The sequence below is a fragment of the Vulpes vulpes genome, chromosome 7 (assembly GCF_048418805.1).
Source record: "Vulpes vulpes isolate BD-2025 chromosome 7, VulVul3, whole genome shotgun sequence".
Taxonomy (NCBI): domain Eukaryota; kingdom Metazoa; phylum Chordata; class Mammalia; order Carnivora; family Canidae; genus Vulpes; species Vulpes vulpes.
In genome coordinates this window covers 91,645,217-91,657,441 of record NC_132786.1, presented here as the reverse complement: position 1 = coordinate 91,657,441, position 12,225 = coordinate 91,645,217, and the positions used below count along the sequence as shown (strand labels likewise).

At 36.7% G+C, this 12,225-nt stretch overlaps 1 protein-coding gene across 1 annotated transcript in view; it reads left to right on the top strand.

The window, feature by feature from the left end:
• THSD7A (thrombospondin type 1 domain containing 7A) overlaps positions 1–12,225 on the top strand; it is a 421,895-nt gene that overhangs the window by 213,469 nt on the left and 196,201 nt on the right. Inside the window, exons 3-4 of the mRNA XM_026003851.2 lie at positions 8,670–8,918; positions 11,541–11,722. Of these exons, the coding sequence (XP_025859636.2) occupies positions 8,670–8,918; positions 11,541–11,722 (431 nt within the window). The remainder of the gene's footprint in view (positions 1–8,669; positions 8,919–11,540; positions 11,723–12,225) is intronic.

The following is a 12,225-nucleotide window of genomic DNA, read 5'->3' as shown; positions in this document are numbered from 1 at the left end:
ATGGCCCTGAGCTTTAATAGGGAGCATATGATCACTCCAGCTGGCAGGTGACACCATTTGGCAACATTCCCCAGCAGCTCAACAAAAGATTTTCAAACATCAAAGCAAGGGGAAAGACCTCTGCCTTTATAAGGAAAGTGGTTTGACTGTGCATGCATTTGGCTTCCATGAGAATTATTGCTTCTAACTTGCTGAATTCTGTAAAGGAAAGGGCACACTTAGAGAATGAAATTAGCTTGGAAAATTTGCAAACTGTTCATTCAAATTGATAAATAAATGGTAAATTACAGGAAATTTAATTTTGTGTTTAAAAAAGGAATGCAGCTTGAATATAAAGATGGAGATTTTTAAAGATTCAATCTGCAAATACAAGCCAATAAGAATTTAGATTGGCTAGGCCATGAAAACTTAAGAGTCTTCAATTTTATTGAAGAGACCTTAGAGATCTTTTAGGAAGATGTAATTTCACTATATGGCAAATTTATGAAGCAGTGTAATGTCTACCTGACCAGTCATGCTACTTGAAAGGAGCAACTTAGGAATATCTTGGGTCTCTTAATTATGAACCACAGCATCATTTTCTGTCTTGCTACGAACTGGGGAGCCAGAAAAACGGGGCCATCCTCTTGGTCCGTGCATTTTTTTTATTGAAAAAGCAACGGGTAGATTAGTAGGAAAAATAAATATATCTGAGCATTATGTTCTTATATTAATCTCTGAATATAATTTAAAAATTAAATTTGCGGCAGCCCGGGTGGCTCAGCGATTTAGCTCTGCCTTCAGCTCAGGGCCTGATCCTGGAGACCTGGGATCAAGTCCCATGTCAGGCTCCCTACACGGAGCCTGCTTCTCCCTCTGCCTGTGTCTCTGCCTCTCTCTCTCTCTCTCTCTCTCTCTCTCTGTGTGTGTGTGTGTGTGTGTGTGTTTCTCATGAATAAATAAATAAAATCTTTAAAAAATTAAATTTGTTTATAGGTAAGCATAAGAAATGGGACTAAGGGTATGACTGTCAGTTGGCTGATGGCTATCTTAGTGCATGTGAGAAATGCATCTACCTCAGAAAGCATGTCCTCTTTTTCTCAGGAAGTCTGTAGAGTTACAGTAATACTCTAAGTGGCTTAAGTCCCATTGCCCTTACATTTTTCTGGCCAGCATTGGGACAACCATTTCATTCCTGGAAAAAAAAAAAAAACCTAATCAAATTAAATATGTACCGTGTTGTTAGAGTATTCAAGCCTACACATATGTTTCCCATTATACAAACTGATATTTTGATCTACTCTGAACACCAAATTGTATTTTTTCATATTACAAAATTTGGGGATGCTTGTTAATATTACAAGAAGATTTAGGGTAAAATTCTTTATATAGAAAATACTAAAGAATAGTATTCTTTAATTCATTTGCATCTTTATAGGAAGAAAACATGGTCTTTAATTCAGTAAGAATTACGGTTTGGGGGCACCTGGATGGCTCAGTCAGTTAAATGTCTGTCTTTGGCTCAGGTCATGATCCCAGAGGCCTGGGATTGAGCTCCGCACATCAGACTTCCTGTTTAGCATGGAATCTGCTTCTTTCTCTCCCTCTACCCATCCCCACCTCTGCTCATGCTCTCTCTCTCACTCTGTGCTCTCTCTCTCTCCCAAATAAATAAATGAAATCTTTTCAAAAATTCAGCGAGAATTTTATAAGTGCTTATAGACTAATTCTACATGAACTAAAAAAGATACATTACCGTGAATCTTATTTACAGATAATATGTTCTTAAGTGCCAAAGTGATTTATGTTTCTGAAAAGTCCCTGTGCTCATCACATTCTATAGGCCTCGTGGAGTAGGAATTGAGCTGCATTCAGGGGGTACCACAGATGGGCTGGGTCATCAATCATCCCATCCCACTCCCCCAGTGCAGAGCTTCTCAAGCTCTCTACAGCAAAGGATCCGAAGTCATTTACTGGTTTTATTTTTGTGTTTGCTTGCTTTCTTACTGATCAAATAACACGGTCCCATTGTATACATTTAGAATATAGCTCATGCCATATGGATCTCACCTCGGAATTCTACATCTACACCTCGGAACTGGCCTATATCCTTTTCATCAAATTGCATACAAAGATCATGGGCTTGGGTCTTGCAAACTTCAAACTGCTTTAAAAATGCCTCGGTACTTGCTTTTAACTCTTGTGCTTAACTCATTGCATTCCCTTAACAAACAGTTGCCCTCATCTGTGGATCACATTTTGAATAGCACTGCTTTTGTGGGATTTTCAGTCCTAGTAAGGCAGAAAACTGTATCATATTTTTCAAAGTTGCTTGCAGTCTGGATGTGATTTAGATTCCTGTATTTTTTAATGTGTGTGCGTGATTTAGATTCCAATAATGTGCTAGTGCTTGGCCTGGAATCTGTGTTGAGATCCTTAGGAAAAGACAGAAGGTCCCATTTCACAGAGTAGTTTGTGCCAGATAGGTGGCTTCCTGTAGCCACAAAGGCAGCTTTAAGGATGAGAGAAATGGTAATATGATTCTGAGGGTTAGAAGTTGTACTGGAAGCTTGGCTTAGATGCCTTTTCCTCTAGCCTACCCAATTATTTTATAAACCATCTAATATCTGGTAATAAATCTTATTGTGTGATCTACTCAGTTTCTGTTATATAAGAAGTAAGGGTAAATCTCATAAAGATTTATTTGCCAACTATAAATATGGGATGGCTTATGTTTTTGGAGTGGTTTGGAGTTAGCTTGTCGAGAACAATATTCTCAAACTTTATTCTGCTTCTAGATCAGCTGAAAACATTTTTAAAATACTAATTATGATCCCATTGTACAGCCCAGTGACCTGAGATTCTATATGCCTAATAAGCTCCAGTTAATTACAATGGTTGGTCCACACATCTGACTTTGAGTAGCCAAATTCTAGCCTTAGAAACAATTTCCATCTCCAGGGGCCTAGACTACAGATGTTAGTCTTCAGCAAGACAAGGAGAAGCTACTCTGACTAATTTATTACTTCCCCTAGATTAAAAACAAAGTGCCATGATGACATCCAACCATAATTTTTTTCTTTTTTCTTTTGTTTTTTTTTTGCCTTATTATGAACAGTTGTTTTTTGTTTGTCTTTATCAAGAGAGAAGAAGAGGAGGGGAGGATTAAAGGAGAATTCAAAGCAAAGAGGTTTTAAGTGGGATTTGCAAGGTGCCACTTTTTTACCCCCCTCAGTGCATTCAGCCCATCTATTTTAAAACACATTTATCTTTTACTAGTAGCTTATGATGCCGGATCTTCAGTCTATAATTTTATTTGCTTCCCGTGAAGAGGAACTATTTTCACCTGGTATTTTTTTGTGGCAGAGGTGCTTCAGGCCACATTTGGAGACTTTTCCTGAGCATTATAGACATGCTACCTGAATGTGGAGATAGCTTGCTTCAGAGAAGCAAAGAAGATGGCAGATGGGGTTCCATGTGGCAGTCCTGTAGAATCAGTGTAGACAGAGGTGGGTAGAAGAATGGGACTACTCATTTGTGAATTCAGTGAGAAGAGCGGGCAGGGCTCCACGCTACTGGCTGAGTGACAATCTGAGGGAGGGCATTGGCACAGTGACAGATAACAGAGAGCTTTGGATACCAGAAAAGAAAGTTGAGGTTAAATCCTGAGGAAATGGGGTTACTTAGAAGTTTCTCTTTAAGAAGCTAAAGAATGATAAGGGTATTTTAGGAGACAGATTAGACTACCTTTAGAAAGAAGGTATATTTCCATGGATGTTATGACTATTAAGTTTTTTTTTTAAGATTTTATTTATTTATTTATGAGAGACACAGAGAGGGAGGCAGAGGGAGAAGCAGGCTCCCCATGGGGAGCCTGATGCAGAACTCGATCCCAGGACCCTGGGATCACAACCTCAGCTGAAGGTAGATGCTCAACCACTGAGCCACCTAAGTGCCCCTGATGTTATGATTGGACTACAGAAATAATTTTGGGAAAAAAAGGATTTGAATTCAATTGCATTCTATTTTTGTGAACTTGAATAACTTGAATTACCAAAACTGAAATTTACAATTTATCAGTTTTAACCCTGACCTGAAATTAAAATGTCAAAGATGTGGCTCATTGCAGCTTAAAAGTAACTGTCAAAAATATCTGTGCTCTATCATCTCTTGTAAAGTTTCTTCAAGACAGGTACTGAACTCTACTTTCCACTATTTCTTTTTTTTCCTCAGTATTTATCTGATTTATTGCCTGTCCATAGTAAGCATTCAATACATGTTTGTTTCTGTCTGATGTAAGGTATGCTAACTAACATCTGCTTCTGTCTCAAAGCCCAGCTTTTGTTCCATTAAGTCTTGGCCATCCAGGCTATCCTGAACATAGCATGTAAAGGAAAAGGAAAATGTCACAATGACCATCACATCTTCTCTCAGACCACCCTTGCAGAGGCATAGCCTCTGACTTTCTGAGAAGGGGCATGTTCTCATGAAAACCTTAATGAACCAGGATGTATAGTTCCTCTAAGCTCTTAGGGTCAACTTTTTGCATGGCCAGAATAAAGGAAAGACTAGTACAAATGGCAGCTGAATAATTTAGTAACCGTGGATCATTCTGTGACCCTATTTAATCTCACCAACAATCACAAAATGGGCATACCAAGGCCTAAAATGTACCGCAGTGTGTGAGTCTTCAGATACTCCTATTGCCTTGACCTTCAACTCTGATGTGTTCATGATTATTACAAGTATATAAGCCATTCAGAACTTTCAACTAATCCCAACCTTTGTTTCTGGATCTGCCTACTGAACGTTAGCCGGTTGGATATATCTTGGATATGTCCATATCAAATCAAGACATTAATGTTAAACTGATTTATCCACTGCCAGAAACTTGCTTCTCATTCCATGCTCCCCATTCAAAAAAAAAATACAGTGCTGCTCATGAGATTGCTAAAGTTAAAAACCTCCAAGTTATTTAATGTTTCCTCTTCTTTTCACTTTCCAAGTTAAAAGTTAAAAAAACATACAGTGCTGCTCATGAGATTGCTAAAGTTAAATAACCTCCAAGTTATTTAATGTTTCCTCTTCTTTTCAAATATCCATCAGGTTGCATGGATTCTAACTCCTTTTTTCTTACAGTTGGTAACTCCTTTTAATTTCTATTGCTATCACTTTGGTTGGCACCTTCATAAGCCTCATAAGCAGAAAGATTTAGTTGGAATCGTCGTTCTGTTATTTGCTGGATTTAGGGGAGACATTTAGATTGTATTTCCTTATCTTAAACAAATGGCTTTCTACCTTACAGAGTAGTTATAAGGATTACAATTAGATATTCTAGGTAAAACTCAACACAGGGCATGTCTTACCTTACAGAGTAGTTATAAGGATTACAATTAGATATTCTAGGTAAAACTCAACACAGGGCATGTCTTACCTTACAGAGTAGTTATAAGGATTACAATTAGATATTCTAGGTAAAACTCAACACAGGGCATGTCTTATAGTAGACATTCAATAATGGTTAATCTCATATTCATGATCATACCTCTCAGCTTAAGCATTACCTGTCTATAGTAAGCACTCAATACATGTTTGTATTTATTGATATGTGCATTATGTCAGTGACATCATCATAATCATCATCGTAGCCTTCATCTCCAATCTTGTGTCCTGATATTCCACCCTCTACCTCACCATTAAAATGTATACAAAATACAAATACCATCTCCTTTTTGCTGCACAATTTTCAGTGGTGCTCTCATCCACAGGAAGTGCTTTTCTGGATAGACCTAACTGCCCTTGATCTGACCTACTTTTCAGTTCCGCTCCTATTTCTACCATACAACACAAACTCCTTACATTGAGACCAAAGAAAAAATCTGTTTTCCCCATCAACCAGTTGCTCTTTTATTTCATACCTCCACAAATTCTTTCTCTTAATCTGAAAATTCCTAATGATTAACAGGTTTTTTGCATTAAATGAAATAATATGCATTGTTTAAAATTCACCATATTGACCTACTACTTCATATAATCTTCCGTGCCTCCCCAAGCAGAAGTATATGCTTGCAACTTAATTAATCTTGACTTTGTACACCCAAAGCCCAATATTAAGTAGAATTAATACAATTTGTTGAAATAATTGGAGTATTGGAAAATTATAGGAAAGACAATAGATTGATGGGTGAATAATATATATGTCACATATTAATATATGTAACTTAATGCTATTTTGTGTCTGTTCTAGTTTCTCATATGTAGGACCTGTCCTGAAAATTAAAATTTATCAAGGAAATATATTTGTTTTGATTTTTCCATAATTACTAATTCTTCCGTAGGACAAGCAGCACATTTACAAAGTACATGGATAGTACAAATTCCGGAGCAGTGAAATAGCAATACTTAGCTGATTGACAATCAGCAAGTAACTTTGGCATTGGCCTCAGCTACAGCATTTGCTCTAACAAACCAAGATTTATAGCTTAAATTGTGAGAAGTAGGGAAGAATGGTTGAGAAAATGGGCTCTGATTTCTAAAAATCCAAGTTAAAATTCTAATCTACTTACTAGCTATATGATCTTGACCATGTTCCCTAACCTTTTGGAGACTCCTTCCCTATAAAATGGAAATAATAATGGTATGTCCATAGAGGATTGTTGGGAGTCTCAAATGAAGTTTAAAACTTAGGTTACACATACACAAGACTCACATGACTACCAGAGGCCACATTTGGCATCAGGTCTGCTTAGAAGGATATAGAATTGAAACTTGACCTGATCCTAGCATCAGACATTCCTCATCTGGTGGGAATCCTCATAGAAATCCATGCAGCACAACCCAAATGGAAGAAAAGTTCTACATCAGACTGACCTAAGAGCTGCCCTGGCTTAAAAGTCTCATCTGTTATCTCTTGAGGCAACCTCATTGTCATAGCCTGCAAGGTCCCTATAAAAACAAGCCCTGTTCTAAGAGTTGCCACATTCACGGAAGCCCAAAACTGTGGCCATCTACCAGATATTTGTAGTTTCCCCACTGCAGGTGGAATTTATCCCAAGGGGTCATTTTGTCAAAAATAATACAGTGTAGTAGCATAGTTGACTTCTCAACTTTTATCAGATTACCAGGGTAATTAACTAGAGGTGGTTAACCGATGGTCAAATTCTCTGCAAAAGATTGAAAGGAATGGTTAATGCCTCTGCCTGGAACATGGAAACATGAACTTAGGAAGTATTACATGGTGGATAATATATGCCTGTTTATATGAAGACAATCTCATGAAAGATAAGAAATTATCTAAGGGGAAATTAAATATGGAGAATTGTGTAGAGAGAGGTATTATAGAGGTAATGATTTAGCCATATCTTGCCTGATTTTTGTGAATGAACTCATAAGTGTAAAGGTGCAAACTTACTCATTACAAAGGAAGTTTTGCTCTGTAATTAGTATTGTACCTAATGTATTATTAATACTCCATACATGCTATTTGAGTAAAAATTGGATTTTGATTCTCTCTGTTGTTATAAGAAAAACAGAGCTGACTCACAAGGCCCTTTTACCACTATTCTCGGATGATTCTTCTTCCCAGACGTCTCAACTCAAACAAATTGACTTTGATGCTTTGAGCCGTAATTGTCTCCTAGGAATGCAATTTTCGTACACATGCCAGTAGAATTAAGAAGATTGAATGTGAGTTGTTGCATTAGAATGGACCTGCCTCTCGGTATGGTTAATTACCATAGTTAAATATAGCACCTGAATGACAAGACAGGATTATCAGTGCATTCTCCCACTAGAACAGATGGCTCCATCATGGCGACAGGCTGCCTGTGTCCTGTAAACATGCACTATTGGTTATTGAGAATGGGCAAGAGTTCAACTAAGAATCAGCTCAAGGCCATCCAATTCCAGGAAAACCACTCAAAGTGCATATGCCTGTAGTCATTGGCATTCATAACATCATCTTCATGTGTATACGTTTCAACTTAGATTCCAACATCCCTCTAACGCAAGTAGGAGTAGAGAAAGAAAAGTTTGAGTAAATACTTTACTCATAAGTAAATATGGGAGATCTATTTAGAGAGTATTCTTTAATACATAAATAGACTTCTATTTCTAATGTTTATGATATATTTAAGATGCCCATATGTATGTTGTATATTAAAGTGTGAACTAGAAAAGTTGATCTATTTGAATAAGCATACATTATCATTGTAAGTGGCAGCTAAATCTTCAAATGATGTTAAAAATAATGTTAAATTTGTATTTATTTATATTTTCTACCTAAAACAGTATTGTATTAAGTTAGCCAGGCATGTTTGTTTAAATCACTCAACAATGAAAATGATATGTTAACAGCTCTTGGTTTCACATCTTCTAAATTAAAACAAGTCTGGAATGAGTGAAGTGAACAATATGGTGAACTTTAGTTCCAGTTAATTTTGTTTAGTCCCTTTATTTTCTATTTCCTATGAATAGTTTAACAACTCTTAGAAAATAGGAGGAAATGCAAATGTTAGCTTTGAGTCTAACTGCTTTTACACATCATAAATGTTGATATATTTTCAATGAAATTGGAATTGTACCTCCAAGTAGAAATAAAAATGTCCAAGCTTATTTTACCCTAGAGTGTAGAAGACAAAGTTCATAAATGCTTAATAGTTTGTGATGAGAATACCAATGTTCTTTTGCAGCTTTTGCCGGCAAGAGAAGCTGCCAATGACCTTCCAGTCCTGTGTGATCACCAAAGAGTGCCAGGTGTCAGAGTGGTCAGAATGGAGTCCCTGCTCAAAAACATGCCATGACATGACATCCCCCAGAGGCACTCGTGTCAGGACGCGGATCATTAGGCAGTTTCCTATTGGCAGTGAGAAAGAGTGTCCAGAACTTGAAGAAAAAGAACCCTGTGTGTCTCAAGGAGATGCAGTTGCCCCCTGTGCCACGTGAGTAATTAGGGACTGTAGTTTCTTCTATGAAGTTTCCCCAGATTGCCTGTCTCCCCAGATTCACTTACCCATTTGACTTTAACTGAATAGTATGTTGAGAAATAGTGATTTTTACAAATTCTAAGTGGGAAAAAAATAAAATGCCATTTTACAAACATTGTCTTTAAAAAATTCTGCTTTTACAGAATAAATGTGTCTTTAGCAAGCTATATTTTCAAATCTCCATGAAGTCTAGAATTTTAGCAGCAATTCTCATATATTTTCTGTAATACAGATTGATAGATTTCTTCTGTAAAGGGGAAAATGGTATATTAGGCTTTATGGGCCACATGTATCTCTGTGGCAATGACTCAACAGTACCATTGGAGGGGAGATCAAATATAAACAAATAAGTGACTATGTTCCAATAAACCATTATTTATAGAAACAGTGGACAGGTTGGATTTGGTTCTTGGGTCTTAGTTTGTCAATCCCCATTCTATAACATAAAATAAACTTTCAGAGGACAGGTTCCTGTTGCTTATGAAGCAAAGCCTATTAAAATTCAATGCTATAGATAACAAATCCTGTTGAAGAGGGTAAGATACTACACCAAAAGAATGAGACTTTAAGCTATTTGAGGACAGGATTATTTACCTTGTTTGGCTTTGTTTGCCACCAGTGTACATTACAGGGCCTAGCACACAGTAAGTGCCTAATTAATGTTTGTTGAATTCAGGTGAAATAATACTGATTGTGAAACATTCAGCAGCATACCATAATCCTTTTTATCCTTAAAAAATATTTCCAAGACATTTCTCTGAATTATCTTGGCAATAAATACATTTCAGCTTAGTCTGAATATAGAATATTTATAAAACAACTTGGAGAATCTTAGTTTCTCTGAGGTAGGTGGAAGCTTCACTGAGAGCTTCTCTGGAATATTTCAAACATTTAAAGAACACGCACACAATGCAAACCTCACAAATCAGTGAGGAGGAAAATTGATCCTACTACTACTGCTTCAAACAATAATAACAAGTGATAGCAAAGATAGTGATGATTTACATGAGACCTTCAGTTACTCAGCACTCTGAAATCATCTATTCTCTCCTGATGTAACAAATGACTGCAAACTGCACGGAATTTCCTTCCTAACTTCTCTGCTTGTCCCACTGACCTTTGTTCCTCTCTCTCTGTAACAGGCTTGAGGAACTTGTCAGGATCTCCATGTTTTTTCTCCTTTGAGGGTTTTTTTTTCTTTTAGCTAGATGTTTCATTCTTTATCCTCTGAGATATTCAAATACTACTAACAAAATAAATATATATTCTCAATCTCTTTTTTCTTTCCCTTTTTGAAGGGTAGCATTTTTATTTTAGGATGTGTAACCAATTTAATTTAGGAAAAATGTAATCCTAGAATGGCCTATATTTGCACACCATTCTATAAAAAATAATTTTTTAAATTCTAATTCCCCTAAGGAATGACTTGTTTGGTTTGACTTTCCTTGTCTCCCTTCACCCCACCCTTTCACTCAAGGCATTAATTATCTATGCTGTTTTTCATTTACCTGAGTGCTGTACTTCCTTTATAAACATATGTCAAGATGTTCCTGCACCTGTGTTCAGCCACTTGTAAAAAAAAAAATGGATGGGAAGGTCAGTTTCACTGTCATGAAACTCTACCATTGACATAGCAAGTCACCTAGATCAGACATCTAGAGGGCCCTTTAACTTTTTTGTCTAATTGAGATGAACATTAGCACCTCCATTTGTACCTGTGTTGGCTGTTAATCTGATTACTGAGGAAGCATCTTGGTTAAAGTGACACAAAGTGCTACATGAGCCATTTTCTTTATGCTTTTAGAATATCCATTTTCCTCGAGGTGGAGAAATGCCATCACTTTCTATCTTTAGTGGCATCGGGAAATGGTTCCCTGGCTATCTCCTTAAAGCATGAGTTGGGCTGACAAGCCCCCGACATTTCTTTCACATCATAATGTTGATTGGAGCTTTAATTTAGAACCACAGATCGTCTTTCCTGTGTTCCACTGATTAGAAACGTCAGCTCTTTTCAACATTCATCAGGCACTCATCAGGGATTCTCAGTGCTACAGAAAAACACTCATTCTTGACAATAAAGAGAAAACTCTGAATTGTTATGTTATATTTTTTAATCCTAACACACAATTATAATTTTGATCCAGTATGAAGTAGTAATTTTCATGCATTTTATTAAAGGCAAAACAAATGTTTGGGTGGATCGTCATTTAGAATGTTTTCCATTCTCAGATTTCAATCCTCCTTTGTTTATAAGCATCTAGAAAGGGCAAGGCCGAGTTCAGCTTAATTGAACATAAAATTTTATGTTTTCAGCATTATGCTCTCTTTTCATAAAATATTTATAAGTAACTTCCAGTAATTGCAATTAAAACAGGATCATCCTAAATTTAACCCCTTTTCAAATGGAGCACTGCTGAGGATAAAGAAGAAATTGAATCTGCACCACAGATGTAGTAGTCTATGACTGATTCAGAGGGAAGTGGTTTCTAGATTAATTTTCTTTAGAAAAAAATATAAGAAGAGCAGAGCAAAGCTTTAATAAACGTGGTTGCTACTGCCAGCATTTTCTTTCTGTAGGTATGGCTGGAGAACTACAGAGTGGGCGGAGTGCCGTGTGGACCCCTTGCTCAGTCAGCAGGACAAGAGGCGGGGCAACCAGACAGCCCTCTGTGGAGGAGGAGTCCAGACACGAGAGGTATACTGCGTGCAGGCCAATGAAAACCTCCTCTCACACTTAAACACCCACAAGGACAAAGAAGGTAAACTGTCTTCTTCTTCTTAAGGACTTATACATGGAGACTGAGCATGGACTCATCCTGCAGGAAGATAGATAGATAGATAGATAGATAGATAGATAGATAGATAGATATATTTGGAACATGAATAGCCATAATTCTGTTCACATCTTCATGGTTGATATCCACTACAGTGAACAGTAATTTAAATTTTGGTTGTAAAAAAATTTTAATCCAATTGTGTGGTCAGTTCTGATTTACTGACAAGTCTCTTTAAATTTTCTGACTGCAGGCATTGAGTCAAAAGTTAGCAGGAGTAATTAATTCTAAAAATAGAATAAAGTATCTTATAAATATATATATAAAATGCTCATATGTATTCTCAAGTCAAGAGTTCTCTTAAATGTAAAACCTGCTTGTGAGCAACCCCTTTTGCTATTTGTGATATGGTTGAAAAACAAGTTAATTATGGTATTGGGTGAAATTTTCAATTTGAATTTAAATGAAATAAGTACAGAATAAGTGCA